Source organism: Sprattus sprattus (assembly GCF_963457725.1).
Source record: "Sprattus sprattus genome assembly, chromosome: 8".
In the NCBI taxonomy this organism is placed as follows: Eukaryota; Metazoa; Chordata; class Actinopteri; order Clupeiformes; family Clupeidae; genus Sprattus; species Sprattus sprattus.
The window spans coordinates 6,584,783-6,602,282 of record NC_137927.1 but is presented as its reverse complement, the minus strand read 5'-3'; the positions used below and the strand labels follow the sequence as shown (position 1 = coordinate 6,602,282).

Genomic DNA, 17,500 nt, shown 5'->3' with positions numbered 1-17,500 from the left:
CAGCACACAGAACACAGAACACTCCTAGGTTACAGAAAGCTGTCTGTCTCAGTTCTGTCTCAGTCTGGTCCTGTTTCTTACAGAAGACATCTTCTCTCTTTCTCTTCTGCTTATGATATTCGGTTCCCGCTGACACACCTGTTTCTGAATATTGATGATATCATCTTTCCCCTCATCGCGTGTGACAGACAGATGTGCCAGCTGTTCACACCAGAACACTCCTAGGTTACAGAAAGCTGTCTGTCTCAGTTCTGTCTCAGTCTGGTCCTGTTTCTTACAGAAGACATCTTCTCTCTTTCTCTTCTGCTTATGATATTCGGTTCCCGCTGACACACCTGTTTCTGAATATTGATGATATCATCTTTCCCCTCATCGCGTGTGACAGACAGATGTGCCAGCTGTTCACACCAGTTTGATCCTCTCTAACTTGTCTCCTCTCAGGGTTGTTTACCACAGATGCTCAGGTACAGTCTTTTATTATGATTCATCCTCAACAACCTTCATCACTTAATCACTGATGCTGGTTCTGTTCTGACCTGTAGATTTCTTTCTCCTGCCCCATTCTTCATCCAGCACTTGTCTACCTCTTGAGAATCTTGAGTATATTTTCTCTCCCAGCCAAAAGGGCTCTCAAAGTTTCTTTCAGAGAGTTTCTTTATGTTATAAGAGAGTTTTTTTTTCCTTTTTCCACTTCTCCTTGTTTCCTGTTATTTAACCGCTAACTCAGTATCAGCAATGTGAAGGTACAGTGGACCTCAGAGGCATGAGCACACAGCACACAGAACACAGAACACTCCTAGGTTACAGAAAGCTGTCTGTCTCAGTTCTGTCTCAGTCTGGTCCTGTTTCTTACAGAAGACATCTTCTCTCTTTCTCTTCTGCTTATGATATTCGGTTCCCGCTGACACACCTGTTTCTGAATATTGATGATATCATCTTTCCCCTCATCGCGTGTGACAGACAGATGTGCCAGCTGTTCACACCAGAACACTCCTAGGTTACAGAAAGCTGTCTGTCTCAGTTCTGTCTCAGTCTGGTCCTGTTTCTTACAGAAGACATCTTCTCTCTTTCTCTTCTGCTTATGATATTCGGTTCCCGCTGACACACCTGTTTCTGAATATTGATGATATCATCTTTCCCCTCATCGCGTGTGACAGACAGATGTGCCAGCTGTTCACACCAGTTTGATCCTCTCTAACTTGTCTCCTCTCAGGGTTGTTTACCACAGATGCTCAGGTACAGTCTTTTATTATGATTCATCCTCAACAACCTTCATCACTTAATCACTGATGCTGGTTCTGTTCTGACCTGTAGATTTCTTTCTCCTGCCCCATTCTTCATCCAGCACTTGTCTACCTCTTGAGAATCTTGAGTATATTTTCTCTCCCAGCCAAAAGGGCTCTCAAAGTTTCTTTCAGAGAGTTTCTTTATGTTATAAGAGAGTTTTTTTTTCCTTTTTCCACTTCTCCTTGTTTCCTGTTAAATGCCTATTGAAAGTGCTCATGGAAGTGTTATTTAACCGCTAACTCAGTATCAGCAATGTGAAGGTACAGTGGACCTCAGAGGCATGAGCACACAGCACACAGAACACAGAACACTCCTAGGTTACAGAGCTCTTCAGCTACAAGCCCCTTGTTCCTTCAAATACATGTGTCTGCGCTCTCTCTTTAGTATGATGTCTTACTCTGTCGGTCTGGTCTATAGACACACAGTTGAACACGTACATCAATACCCTATAATTGAATCACTGTGGTGGTACTCAGTGCCACTTCCAAACCTACAGCAGAAGGGGACACACAAAGACACTGAGATCAATGCAAACAGACTGAATTGAGTCTCCTATTGACGGGCCTCGATTCAACTGTTGTCAGCTCAGGGGCTAACATTAGGCTGGCATTAACTTTACCATGTCAGATCGACTCGTTGATATACTTTCACAGCCTGTTTGCCAGTGACCTTCGGCAGTTGCTCTAGAGATTGACAGACTTCTATTAATGGAATAATATGAAATAAAAAGTTTTTTTATCTGACTTACAGAAAAACAGGCCACTTGATTGAACAATCTCCAATAGAAAGTGTTCACTTTTAGATGCAGACAATCCATCACACTGACAACAGTGACTAATCTCCCTGCTGCATGTCCCTGTACCGGCAGCCTGCCTGCCTCTGTCCCTGCCACGCTAGCGGAAGTGTCCATTAATATATTTCACTAAGGGCCAGTAGCGTCCTGAGGGAGCAGCGGACGGCAGCCCCTGAGTGGTTTAGCACAATGAAGAAAAACAGCAGAAAAAAGGTGCCACACTGAAGACAGAAACATGAAAGCAAAGAAGAAAAAGAAGACAGAGGAGAGCAGCAAACACTGAGCGAAAAAACAGGCTCAGAAAACACACTCAGCACACACACACAGCACACACACTCAGCACCACACTCAGCACACACACACAGCACACACACTCAGCACCACACTCAGCACACACACACAGCACACACACTCAGCACACACACACAGCACACACACTCAGCACACACTCAGCACACACACACAGCACACACACTCAGCACACACATAGCACACACACTCAGCGCACACACTCAGCACAAACACTCAGCCAGAAAAGGAAAACAGGCATGTGCCACTGGAGTGAGTGAGTGAGTGAGTGAGTGAGTGAGTTAGGTAGCTAGTTAGTAACCTAGCTAGTTAGTGATCAGAGGATTAACATGAGATGTCAACAAACCTCCCCTCTCACATCTCTCTCTCTCTCTCACTGTCTCCTCTTTCACCTCTCTCTTTCTCTCTCTCTCTCTCTCTCTCTCTCTCTCTCTCTCTCTCCCTCTCCCTCTGGTACTCTCCTCCCCCCAATCTCCCCCTTTGTCTGTGCAGCTCACACCAACAACCTCAGATAGAAGCAACACTTCACTAAGCTCACACAGGCTACAGGGGGAGGAGGGGGCGAGGTGAGGAGTAAGAGAGCGAGGAGTGAGGAGAGAAGAGAGAAGAGAGGGATGGAGGGGCAAAGCATACAAGGGAAGAGAAGAAAGGAGGGGATGGGATGAAAGGAGGAGAGAAGAGGTGAGGAAAGGAAAAGGGGAGGAAGAAAAGGACAGAGAAGCGAGAGGAGAGCAGAGGGTGGAGATGAGATGAGGGAGGAGAGGCAAAAGGAGAGTAGAGGAGAGGGGAGGAGGCGAGATGAGAGAGGAGAGGAGAGGAGAGGAGAGGAGAGGAGAGGGGAGGAGGCGAGATGAGAGAGGAGAGGAGAGGAGAGGAGAGGAGAGAAGAGGAGAGGAGAGGAGAGGAGAGGAGAGGAGAGGAGAGGAGAGGAGAGGAGGGGAGGAGGCTAGATGAGAGAGGAGAGAAGAGAACAGAAGAGAGAGGAGGAGAGGAGAAGAGAGGAGAGGAGAGGAAAGAGGGAACATGGATGAATATGTATGGCCTGTTTCCTGCTGTCACTCTCAGTGGTGTCACCATCTCCTGTCACTCCTGTCTTACACCTCAGTGACCATCATCCGGTGCTCACTCTGCAGCATGGCTGAGGTCAAAGGACAGGGTCAGGGGTCACACTGCTTCTCCTCTCAGTGATCTGCCCTAACGTGGCCCCATGTCCGAGTCGCTACGGGTTACACCTGAGGTGCCAGTCCTCATTAGATCCAGTGGATTATGCTCTCTCCAGCTCACACACACACACATACACACACACACACAAGCGCGTGCACGCACACACACACACACACACACACACACACACACACACACACACACACCTACCTGGGTAGGAATCTGTAGGGAGGAGATAGAAGGGCATCAGTTGAAAGGGAGAATTGGGACAGCACAAAATACACACATTTTCCTAGTTCATAGTTTCAAAGGGAGAGAGTCAAGCCAGGACAATACACACACAAACAGACAGGAAACAGACACAAAACACACACACACACACACACACACACACACACACACACACACACACACACACACACACACACAATTTCTTTGTTCTGTCTTTCTCACTCACACTAGGGGGTTGTTGGACAGATACAGGTTTGCAGAGCACGGACCTGAGGGTCTGAACCATATCTGCGCCAAGTCTGAGCCCAGTCGGTCCATCAGGGTCTGCACAGCACATCTATAACGCTCAGCAGTCTGCAGAGCACTCAGCCCTATCTACTGAGTCATTCTTGAACCTACCACTGATTTGCAAATGCTCTAACTGTTCCCATCTAGTTCACCTCAGTGCTGACCTGCGGCCGGGCCTGTCCTCCTCAGGGAACACCAGTAGGACAGAGGATGGCCTACAGCTGCCCTGCTACTCTTACTGGGCCGGGGGGGGGGGGGGGGGGGGGGGCATTAGAGGCTAGCATGAGAGGATAGCAGGGAAGGGTGTGCCCATTTCATGTGAAGTCTTGTTCTCTCAACCACACACCCACATACTGATGTAGTTAGGCACACAGCTACCCCCCTACACACGCGCACACACACACACACACACACACACACACACACACACACACACACACACACCCACACACACACACACACACCCACACACACACACACACACACACACACACACCCACACACACACACACACACACACACACACACGCACAAACACACACACACACACTCACATCAGAGTACTCTGTGTTTCATTCAGATGTGTCTTCCAGCAGGCAGGGCTTATCTTTGTGGGTTTGTCCCAGGACAACTTTGTGTGAATATCAATGTGTCCTGGGCTGCCATGTCTATGTGTGTGTGTGTGTGTGTGTGTGTGTGTGTGTGTGTGTGTGTGTGTGTGTGTGTGTGTATGTGTGTGTGTGTGTCTCTGATGATGCAACTCTAAGCAACCCAGCATTTACTCTAAGCAGATTTGCCAAAATGAGGCCAGGATCTGCCAAACTCCGCAACAGCAGCTTTAAAGACAGCCATATTAACGTGGGACTGGTTACCTAAGAAGGCGCTCAGACCTCAAAACAACGAGGGGTGAGTAACTGATACAGTTTCTCCAAAAACATCCAGAGAGCAACTGCCATGTCTAATTTTGGAAGGCAAATCACTTTCGCCTCCACATTATGCCCCCAATTATGCTGCAATGATAGCAGCCGTCCACAGGGTTTGAAATGAGGTCTAAGGCAGGTATAGACGTGGTATTCACTGGGTCCCCATTAGTGGAAAAGCACAGCCTTAAATCAAAGACAGGTCCTTGGAAAGACAATGGGGACAATTAACAGGAGCATCCACTGCCAGCTTCAAAGGCTCCAGAGCAGACAGTGACCTACGTGGATGCAATTATTTATATTATAAATAATAGGTGTCTGGATGTGTATGTGTGGTTGTGTGTGTATGTGTAACACTGAAAAGAAAAAAAAAATGTTGCGACACCAAGACATCAAGAGTCCGTCAAGTTGGAGTCGTCCATGCGTGGTTTCCCAGGAGACCGGCCACTGATTGGACGAGATCAAACCCACTCAGGCCATGAGCACTTTATAGGGCCTGACATTTCGCTGCTCGTCTCAAATAATTTAAGGCAGATGACGGAGAGCGAAGCCACAGAGAGACCTGATGCACTAGTCAGACTCCTGAGACGCCCCGAGGGACTGATGAAACATAGCGAGAAGAAAAATAAATAAATACAAACAGAATAAAGTGATATTTTATCTCTCTGGGGGGAGAGGGGAGTACTGCCTGTGAGGCCAGTGGCCATTTTATCTGCCCCCAGAGGAACTGTGGCTTTGGAGTTGGGGATGAGCCCTCAGCCAATAAGAGGATAGCTTGTGTCCCTGAGCTGCAAACACACTCTGAAGAGGTATGAAGATTTAATGGTGTATCAGAGTGTATCAAAGACCTGGACCCACGTTATCTCTTCTGGCAGTGGTGGACTCAATTATGCAAGCTACCACACACAAGCACACAGACACACACACACACAGACAGACACACACACACACACACACACACACACACACACACACACACACACACACACACACACACACACACACAACATAAACACACAGGCATCCATTTTTGTGCAGTTTGGCTTGACTTTGAAGCAGACCATAGAGCTAATCACAGTGGGTTTGTGTGTGTGTGTGTGTGTGTGTGTGTGTGTGTGTGTGGTATCAGAGGTGATCACCAGCCAGAACGACGACTCTGTGATGTGATTGGATGAAATTTGCCACGCTCAAATCTGTCAGGTAAGCGATACCCAGGTAACCTGTTCAAGCCGTGCTATTTGCTTCAGCGCTTGTTCTCAACTCGACACAGTCCCACTCTTGGCAGTCTAGCACCTTCAACATGGAACTCCACCTTCACACCTCAGCCAGCAGATGATGACGCATAGGCTAGACCTCACCAAAAACGATTTCTGCTCGCTTCACTTCTTAGGCAAATGTGGAGTGTGAACTAGTGAACTGCCCACTGGTTGCCCAAAGAACCAGTCCAGTCCTTGTGTGTGTGTGTGTGTGTATGTGTGATCTGTTATTTTGGCCATATGGCATGTGTGGTGGTGTGTAACTCACGTTGATGTCCTCCAGCTCCAGACTGTTGAGTGCCTGACCGTTCCGTCTCCAAATGATGGGGGGGCGCCTCTCTCCCATGATGCCGCATGTCAGCACCACGCTCTGGCCCACTGTTACCGTGGTGACACTCAGCTTCTGGTCGTCAGGCAGGATGAGCTGGTACACGTCTGAGAGAGAGGGAGGACAGGAAAGTTCAGGCGCTATGCGTGAGAATATATGTGCATTAACGTTTCAGAGTGTGTGTGCCCCTCACATAAAACCGAATGAGCCCCTCACATAAAAAAACCAAGCTGAATGGAAATGGCAGAGAATGAGCTCTGGTTCTGTGAATACACCAATTATATTCATGTGTGTGTGTATGTGTGTGTGTGTGTACAACGACATAAACAGAACAAGACAACTCTTGAAGGGAACAACAGGGAAACTATAACTAGAGAGACTATCTGTGTTTTTAATTCCAATCGTGTTCCACTCTAAACAAATCGCCTTGTAATCTCCATACTTCTGGAGCGCTACACACAGAAAGGCAGGAGTGAGGTGATGAATAAACACACACAGCACACGCACACACACACACACACACACACACACACACACACACACACACGTATATATTTGTATGTTTAAAAAAAAACAATTGTCTGTGGGTGCCTTTGTGTTCTGTTTTTGTTTGTGTGACACTGCAGTACATTCTTCTGTTGTGTGTGTGTGTGTGTGTGTGTGTGTGTGTGTGTGTGTGTGTGTGTGTGTGTGTTCATGTGTGTCCCTATTAGGGCTGCACCGATCCGATATTTGTATCGGTATCGGTACCAATATTGGGTACCGGGTATCGGTGACAATTTAAAAATGTTTATGTTTATGTATAGGTAGTGTATTGTGAGTGCACGTTGCTATTAGTAGCGATTAGCATGCTAAGCGGAGATTTAGTTATGTCCTGATGTTGATTCGCTGTGAATTGATAGTGATGACTAGACATGATGTTAAGTAGCAAATGAGCAAAAAATGCACCAAGATCTCATGTCATGTACTCCTCAATTCTCCCTCTTGCACGTGTGGTCACACACATACACACAGTTACCATAGTTTCGCACTGTTTTTTTATATCGGTATCGGATCGGTATCGGCCGATACTAAACCTCAGATACCGGTATCGGTATTGGAGGTGAAAAAAGCGGATTGGTGCATCCCTAGTCCCTATCTCACCCAAACACATTGCATAGTGCATCCAGAGGCTGAGCACATGGACAGATTTTCGCTGCAACAATTGCCTTAGCAACAAAGTGCTTTTCTGTGTGACCAGAAATTTAAACCAATAACACATAATGCTTATTTACTTACTCTTGTGTCTTTTTTAATAATGTTTTTTTTTTTCTTAATTGAGTTTGAATAGGGAATCCTGTATCTTCAGAGTGTTTATTTAGTCATTCAGGTTCTGTGTGGTTTGGACTATTCTAATCAGAGGAGATTATGTTCTTATTATGATCACCACCAGAGAGGGGAGAGAAGGGAAGAGGAAAGAGGAGAAGCGAGAAGAGATGAGAGAAGAGGAGAGAAGAGAGGAGAGGAAAGGAGAGGAGAGGAGAGAAGAGAGGAGAGGAGAGGAGGAGAGGGGAGGAGAGAAGAGAGGAGAGGGGAGGAGTGAAGGAAAGGGGAGAATAGAGGAGAGGATGAGAGGAGAAGAGAGGGGAGAGGAAAGAAGAGATGAGATAAGCAGAGAAGAGATGAGAAGAGAAGAGAGAAGAGGAGCGAGGCGAAGAGAGGAGAAGGAAGAAGAGAAGAGATGAGCAGAGAAGAGAGAAGAGAGAAGAGGAGGGAGGCAATGCGATGAGAGGAGAGGAGGAAGGAGGGGGAGACTGAGTGGACTGAGAGGATTTTCTCTGCTCCTGAGGGCTTGAGATCTGGGGGAGCTGATGAAAGGACTGAGCTCAGTCTCTGGAGGCATCACAGGACCAGGGAGCTTCTAGAATTAGACCACACGCTCCATATCACACACACACAGACACACACACATACACCCCTATAGGAGAGGAGGACTTCAAACTTACAAACACATACACACACACACAGTGTGTATGTATTTATGTCTGTATATAAATATACCAGGTGTAGGGTTGGGTACCGAGAACCGGTACCAATACGGCACCAGTTCCATACAACCGATACCTACCCGGACCGAAATGCAACGCAGATTTCGGTGCTTCCTTTCGGTGCCTGAGCAGATTTTATTTATTTATTTATTTAATTTTTTTAAATTTTTTATAATTTAACAAAACTAGCGATAGCTAACGAGAAGTAACGTTAGTGGCGTAGATCTTTCTGAGTACGATCTGTATAATTTTTTGTGTTGCTAACAGATTTCGTGGGGCACATATAAAACTGCTCCATCTCCCAATGTAGACTCTCGCCTTAGTCGCTCACGCTCATTGGTGATAATGTAGCATCCCATATGGGACTAATGGAAACGGGATTTGTGTTGAGGAGTTGCCATGGTAATGGGTTGACTTGTGTGTGGTTTCGGTTTCAAGATAAGTGTGGTTGTTCTAAGCACGCTTTATTAAACGGAGAGCTACCGTCTCATCCAAAGATATTCCTTCTCAATGTGAGTTCTTAAGAGAGCACTAACTTGGACGCTACAATAACATTGCAACAGTTTAATGACAGCGAAGAGCAGGCAGCCTTGCACAGAGCAAGCACAAACAGAGCTAGCCATCAATATAACAGAGAAAATGTCGAAAGGTAAACGATCAAAAGTGTGGCTGTATTTCGCACAAAAAGATTCAAACAACGCGACGTGCAGCATATGCAACAACAAAATTGCGTGTAAATGGGGGAGAGAACTCAAGAGGCCCTGAAGCTAAACTCTTAAAGGGGCAGTACACATTCACGAAACCAGTGGGTTTAAATAAATGCAAACTAAATAATATTTTTTTTACTCTGAAGGCAAACATGCTCATATTTCTGCAAAAGAATTACTGAAGTGTGAAGTGTGTGTACAGAGTGTGTTATGTATTTATTCATATTTATTTAAGTATACTGTAAACAGTTGTTATAAGTTAATATATTGTTCATAGTTTGAAGTTAAAAGGTTTGAAGCCAAGTGTTTTGTATTTATTTTTATTTATAGTATACCTTAAACAGTTAATATATTGTTAAATTTGAAGAAAACTATTTGCCTTGGCAATAAATAAGCCTTTAATGTCTTTAATTAAAAAAAAAAAAAAAAGTATCGGTTCTGGCACCGTTTAGGCACCGGTATCGTTTTAAAAGTATCGGTTATGTACCGGTATCGGATAAAACCCAAACGATACCCATCCCTAACCAGGTGTGGCTGATAATGTAATGAGACTGATGCTGTAAAACACGTTTGTATATCTAATGATATACTTGTAATAACAGTCTTATTATTTAAAAACTGCACCTTGTACAGAATCAGTAAGTTTATATATCAGCAAACTCCTTTCAAGCTTCATCAGTTTCATTAGAACAGAAGCTGAGAAGCTCCAGTGTGAAGTGGAAAGAGTGGAGTGGTGTTTGAGTGATTGTGTGAGTGATTTTTGAGTGAGAGATTAAAAACAGCCAGATCAAATACTGAACAATAAGAGTAATGAAGCCTGCTGAAGCCTGGGCTCCGCCAGCCCCCCGTGAGACTGTAGATAAGCCTGCACCTGCCTTCTCAGCTAATGCTAGATGTATGCCTGCCTACTCCGTGGCCTCTTTGCTAAAGCTTTAATCACCTGCTAATGCTAACCTCACCTTTTTTCCTGGTTCCTCTGCTAACACTAACTTTTCAGGCTATTGCTTACTTCACCTCTTTGCATGTCTCCTTTGCAAATTCCAACCTCTCTTCAGTGGCCTCTCCGCTAATGCTAGCATCTCCCGCTAATGCTAACATCTCCTGCTAATGCTAACTTAATTTACATGCCTGTCTCCTCTACTTCTTCTCTGCTAAAGGACACACCTCTTCTGCAGAGTCAGTTAGACTAGTTATGACGATGAAGTTTTTAACCTTGTCTGTCAAACAAAAGGTAAAATAACATCAGATTGATTAAATGATCATTTTAACAAGCAAAACTATTTCTGTGATAAAGGTTCATTTTAAAATGCATATGATTTTAGGTTGTATGTACTGTATATGGACATGTATTGGGAGACTGGGAGTGTGTGTGTGTGTGTGTGTGTGTGTGTGTGTGTGTGTGTTTGTGTTTGTGTGTGTGTGTGTGTGTGTGTGTGTGTGTGTGTTCCATTAGTGTATAGTCCATGTGATGTGATATGAAATATGATTTCAAAGCTAAGGAAAACATAGCACCCAGAAAAAAGGCATAATTGAGTTTCAAACTAAAACAAATGAGTACAGAGGTTGCGCTTTCTCAAATGATTAGGCGATTACGAAGGGTTAAAATTACGACACAGCTCAGCCGCAGCAAAACTGCACCTCCTCCAGAGCCTCCCGCAATTTCGCATCTCTACTTCACGCACTCTCATTAAAAGTTAATTTAACAAATGAGTCCAGAATGTTTGCTTCTCATAACTCTGCCCCCCACTTCTTTCCTGCACCCAAAGGCTCAATGGCATCCTGACACGCTGCAGCATGTGTTCCACCCACCATATCATGCCAGGACACCTTTAACCATTAACCCTCACACAAAACCTTACCCTAATGAGTGTGTGTGTGTGTGTGTGTGTGTTGTGAAATCAAATAACACATCTATAATGAGTGTCCTTATGTTTCCACTGCATGAAATGAAGACATAGAAACAAACAAACAACATCAAAAAAGGATTTCGATCTCTCATTCATTTGCTTTCTAGTACATGTTGGAGTGGGGTTTAAAGAAATTTGTATAAATCATTTTGATTGCAAAAAAACACAAAAAAGTTCTTAAATCCTGGAAGCACTGATATTTGTGTTTATCCAAAGCAAATAAATCTGTCTGTGCTCCGCCTTCCAAAGCCTTCACAATAACCACAGTGGTGGCAATGAATATAAATGGTTTCTAAGCAGGGCAGTTCGATATTCTTTAATTGCATCCAATTGGAATAAAGTGGTGTCAAGCACATTCATGCTGCGAGGTTACAGTTGCAGCCTACACTTTGACAGACGGGTAGGATTTGGACATTATCTATTCATGTTGGGTTTAGCTGCCCTCCCTACAAACAAATGCCCACTCCTGAGTGCCATACTGAAAAGAGGTTGACACCTATTTTATTTTGCTGACACTGGGCTAGCAAGAATAAATCTTAGCGGAAATCCTGGTATGCTGCACTTCATAGCTTTGTCATGCTGTAGATGAAGAGGCCACCTGGAGGAGAATTGTATCTGAATGTATGCAGTTGGCGTTTTCACACCGGCTCTGTACTGCACTGCACTGCTAAAAACTCAAAACAACCTATGTAATGGTTCCCTTCAGACTGACTTTAGGACCACATAGCATAATACAGCTCCCATACATCAACCTGCTTCCTCACTGTGGCTAAAAGGATATCAAAGTATGTATGGCATAGTCTCTGATATCTGTTTGAATAAAACAGAATGCTCAGTCTGTCACTATTGAGGATGGTATGACTCAGTGATTTGACTTCCTCATGCTTCCAAAGGGCAGTGGGCAAACCAGTGTGCTCATTATTGCCTTTATTAGCCAATAAAAGGCATTTCATGATCAGATTTAAGCTAATGTGAAACACTCTGAACTAAACTACATAACGCAACCTTTTACCATGACCCTTCACAGGCCTATATACCTCAATCCCATCAATCTCAGATTGCACATCGTCTACCCCGGAATCTCCATTTCTCTTCACTCTCCAAAACACACACACACACACACACACACACAGACCCAAGCATAGGAATGTATACACACACGCACACACACACAGGCATGGAGATACGCATACACATATACATGCAATCAGCCCATAGAGGACATATCTCACAAAACAGTAGTGTGTGTGTGTGTGTGTGTGTGTGTATGTGTGTGTGTGTGTATGTGTGTATGTGTGTATGTGTGTGTGTGTGTGTGTGTGTGTGTGTGTGTGTGTGTGTGTGTGTGTGTGTGTGTGTGTGTGTGTGTGTGTGTGTGTGTGTGTGTGTGTGTGTGTGTGTGTGTGTGTGTGCATGAAAACATGTATGCAGGGGAAAGGGAGGGTGTAATAACCTGATAACACTATCCTATTACATCCTCACCAGCCATTCAATTACGCTGCCATGAATCATCATGACCAGGCTGCTTAGCGGGGCAAGAATGAGGATGACTTCACTGTGACCTCCGACTAACACACAAGGACATTACAGAAGAGCGGTGTGTGTGTGTGTGTTTGTGTGTGTGTGTGGGGTAGGGGGTGGGTGGAAGTGTATATATGAATTGTGTCTGCGTGTGTGTATGTTGGCTTGTGCGTGTGTGTGTGTATTTTTATACATGTGCCTATATGTCTGTGTGTGGGTGTGTGTATGTTGGCTTGTGTGTGTGTTTGTATTTATACATGTGCCTATATGTGTGTGTGTGGGTGTGTGTATGTTGGGTTGTGTGTGTGTGTGTGTTTTTATACATGTGCCTATATGTGTGTGTGTGGGGGTGTGTGGGTTGGCTTGTGTGTGTGTGTGTGTGTGTATGTTGGCTTGTGTGTGTGTGTGTATTTATACATGTCCATATATGTGTGTGGGTGCTCTGGCTGTACCCGCAGAGTGGAACTGATATATGAAACACCTGGCTGGGCTGGAGGAAGCAGCCATTAGTCTGGAGGAAGTAATCAGTGATGAAGCAGAGGACCTCTGCGTGTGATTTAGACCCGCCCCAGGCCATTAGGGGCTGCTAGGGGAAGGATAAATCACAGGCCGGCAAGGTTGGGGGTGGGGGGTGGGCTGACCCTGCTGGACACCACTGCTACTGTTACTGCTGCTACCAATGGCTACTGCTACTGCTACTGCTACTGCTACTGCTACTGCTACTGCTACTGCTACTGCTACTGCTACTGCTACTGCTGCAGCTACTGCTACTGCTGCTGCTGCTACTACTGCTACTACTGCTACTGATACTACTGATACTACTACTGATACCACTACTTCTACTACTACAACTACAACTGCTACTGCTGAGGCTGCTGCCACTCTTACTGCTATTACTACTGCTGTTACCACCTTTCTTTGCCTGTGTGCATTGCCTGCCTCGAGAAAGTGCTGGCTGATTGCACCACAGGCCTCTCAAACTGCTGACAATGTTGCCTGATTGAAATAAAAGTTTTTATGACGAACTGATCAACCTGTAAAACGTTTACACAGATGGGAAGCCTTCAGGGATCCTACTAATGCCTGCACACCGGGGCTGCTCTGTGTGTGCCTTTGTGTGTGCCTTTGTGTGTGCGTGTGTGTTTGTGTGTGTGTGTGTGTGTGTGTGTGTGTGTGTGTGCCCCTGTGTGTGTGGTGCTGTCAATAAACACCCTAGAGGGTCCTGGTAATTAAACGCACATCTGTTGTCTATACCGCACGAGTCATAAGTCACGTTGGATAAAAGCATCGGCTACATATAATGGGTATTTCATTGGTTATGATTATTTTAGTAGCCTTCCGCACACCATACGGCCATGCAGTTCTCTAATTGGACTAATTGTTACACCTTGTCTTGCATGGAAAACATAGGACAGAAAAGAGAGAAAGAGGAGATGGTGACTCCCCGGCTGCCAGTACACTTCTGTGTCTCTCCTCTTTCTCGTGCTCGCTGCATCAGTTTGGTTTCAAACGAAGCAGATTTCCTCTCATTCAGACCTCAGCCATGAATGTTGTTAAATGCTGGCTATGTACATAAGAGCTAGGGATGCAAATGATTAATCGACTTTAGATTAATTGTCGATTAAGAGGTTGCTCGATCAAAATGTATTAATCACGATTAATCGCTAGAGGGCGCTAGCGACCGGTTGAAAACAAATGTTCTCTGTGTAATGCGGTATTGAAATACAATAGTTCCACTAGCTCACTCAGTTATCATTTGAACACCGTGCATGCTGCTGTCCTGCATGGCACCACCAGTTCACCTGGTCAACTTAAAATCACAGCTACACTGTATTATACCTTCTCTCGCTTACTGCCGCGAGTTATGGCTTATAGTCTTAAAACTCAGGTTAGCTAATAGCTCGTTAGCGGGCTAGCTCACTGAGACTTCATAGAGTTAGCTACCTAGCTCGTTAGCGGGCTAGCTCACCTTGCTATGAATGTGAATATCTCTGTCTACTCCCGTGCTAACGTGTGCCCGCGAGTTTGGCTCATGAGAGTTAGTAAGTAAGTAAGTAAGAGTTGAGTTGGCTATTTAGCTTGATAGCGGACTAGCTCACTCAGGCTTAATGATTAGATACCTAGCTCGTTAGCGGGCTAGCTTACCTTTGCCTGATGGCTTGTCATTAAGAATGTAACTACTCTATCCCTCACTACCGTGAGCGCGAGTTAAACTTCAGAGAGTTGTGTTGGCTATTTAGCTTGTAATAGCCTAGATGCAGTTTCTTCATAATCTATAGGCTCAATAATATTCTGTTTGGCTCTATTTAATTTCTTCTATTCTTTTTTGTTTTATGTCTGTTTCAAATGCAAGAACTGAGCCAGTCCATAATTTATTTCTTTTTTTTTTAAATTAATGAATGGATTTTGTTATACCATAAAAAAAACTTTTCTGCTTTCTTTTCCTAATGCATAATTACTTGAGGAATGTATAATAGAATAGAATAGAATTATCATAATGCAATGTAATATAATTATAATAGGGCCTATTTTTAAAGGCCCCATTGAAGCACTGAAACTCAGGTGAAAAACGCCGCTTATCAATTAATCGAAAGTCGATCGATAAGATTATCAACTAATGATTAATGAATTAATCGATAATTTGCATCCCTAATAAGAGCATGACAGTGTGTGTGCTTGTGTGTGTATGTATGTGTGTGTGAGTCTGGTGACAGGTTGATGGACTGAATCACATCAACACAGACAAATTTGGGTGAATGAGCACTGCATATGCATGTGTGTGTGTGTGTGTGTGTGTGTGTGTGTGTGTGTGTGTGTGTGTGTGTGTGTGTGTGTGTGTGTGTGTGTGTGTGTGTGTGTGTGTGTGTGTGTGTATGTAAATATTTGTGTTTGTGTGAACATGTGTGTTTGCTTCCTTTGTGGTGTGTGTTTAGTTAAGTCCAGTGGATTAAGGTGTGTCGATGTTTCTGCATGAATTCCTCTCTCTCTCTTTCTCTGAACCTCCACCTCTCTCTCTCTCGCACACACACACTCAGAAGACCAGTTATATCAGCATAAAAGACAAGCTCTATCAGCACAGAAGACCAGCTCTAATAAGACAGAAGACCAGCTCTATCAGCACAGAAGACCAGCTCTAACAGGGCAGAAGACCAGCTCTATCAGGGCAGAAGAACAGCTCTTACAGCACAGAAGACCAGCTCTTAGAAGGCAGAAGACCAGCTCTATCAGCACAGAAGACAAGCTCTAACAGCACAGAAGACCAGCTCTATCAACACAGAAGACCAGCTTTAACAGCACAGAAGACCAGCTCTATCAGCACAGAAGACCAGCTCTATCAACACATAAGACCATGTGTGTGTTTGTGTGTGTGTGTGTGTGTGTGTGTGTGTGTGTGTGTGTGTGTGTGTGTGTGTGTGTGTGTGTGTGTGTGTGTGTGTGTGTGTGTGTGTGTGTGTGTGTGTGTGTGTGTGTGTGTGTGTGTGTGTGTGTGTGTGTGTGTGTGAATATTTGTGTTTTCTGTGAACATGTGTGTTTGCTTCCTTTGTGGTGTGTGTTTAGTTAAGTCCAGTGGATTAAGGTGTGTCGATGTTTCTGCATGAATTCCTCTCTCTCTCTTTCTCTGAACCTCCACCTCTCTCTCTCTCGCACACACACTCACACGCAAAAACACACTCACACACATATAAACTGATGCATAAACACACAAAATGAACATACTGCTATCACATTAGTTGTCTCAACAAGGACACTTCAGCTGATTAGGCAGGCAATAGTAGCTTCCAAATATAGATGAGCACATGCTAACAGCATAGAAGACAAGCTCTATCAGCAGAGAAGACCAGCTCTATCAGCACAGAAGACCAGCTCTACCAGCACAGAAGACCAGCTCTATCAGGGGAAAAGACCAGCTCTATCAGCACAGAAGGCCAGCTCTATCAGCACAGAAGACCAGCTTTAACAGCACAGAAGACCAGCTCTATCAGCACAGAAGACCAGCTCTATCAACATAGAAGACCAGCTTTAACAGTACAGAAGACCAGCTCTAACAGCACAGAAGACCAGCTCTATCAGGGGAAAAGACCAGCTCTACCAGCACAGAAGACCAGCTCTATCAGGGGAAAAGACCAGCTCTATCAGCACAGAAGGCCAGCTCTATCAGCACAGAAGACCAGCTTTAACAGCACAGAAGACCAGCTCTATCAGCACAGAAGACCAGCTCTATCAACATAGAAGACCAGCTTTAACAGTACAGAAGACCAGCTCTAACAGCACAGAAGACCAGCTATATCAGGGGAAAAGACCAGCTCTATCAGCACAGAAGAACAGCTCTTACAGGACAGAAGACCAGCTCTATCAACACAGAAGACCAGCTCTATCAGCACAGAAGACCAACTCTATCAACATAGAAGACCAGCTCTAACAGCACAGAAGACCAGCTCTAACAGCACAGAAGACCAGCTCTTAGAGGGCAGAGGACCAGCTCTTGAAATGCAGAAGATCAGTTGTATCAGTGTCAGGGAATGAATAAATCTGGTACTTGAGGTTTCTCCTCCTCCTTAGCCCACTCCCTGAGAGAGAGAGATGGCTGCTGGATGCGTGACTGGTCGAGGAGGTGGGAGAGGTGAGCTTGAGGGATGATGTGAGGAAATACATTTCTAATAAAGTGTGGTGTACATATTAAAGAGCACAAATAATCAAAACAGAGACATGGGTGGGCCTGGGTATTTTGAGCAGATGTGATATCATATGTAATGTGTGTGTC

At 44.8% G+C, this 17,500-nt stretch overlaps 1 protein-coding gene across 1 annotated transcript in view; it reads right to left on the bottom strand.

Moving 5' to 3' along the window:
• Positions 1-17,500, bottom strand: part of fstl5 (follistatin-like 5) — a gene marked incomplete at both ends in the record, with an annotated part of 139,702 nt that overhangs the window by 40,486 nt on the left and 81,716 nt on the right. The window contains 2 exons of the mRNA XM_080843628.1: positions 3,764-3,775; positions 6,517-6,683. Coding sequence (XP_080699754.1) covers positions 3,764-3,775; positions 6,517-6,683 — 179 coding nt within the window. The remainder of the gene's footprint in view (positions 1-3,763; positions 3,776-6,516; positions 6,684-17,500) is intronic.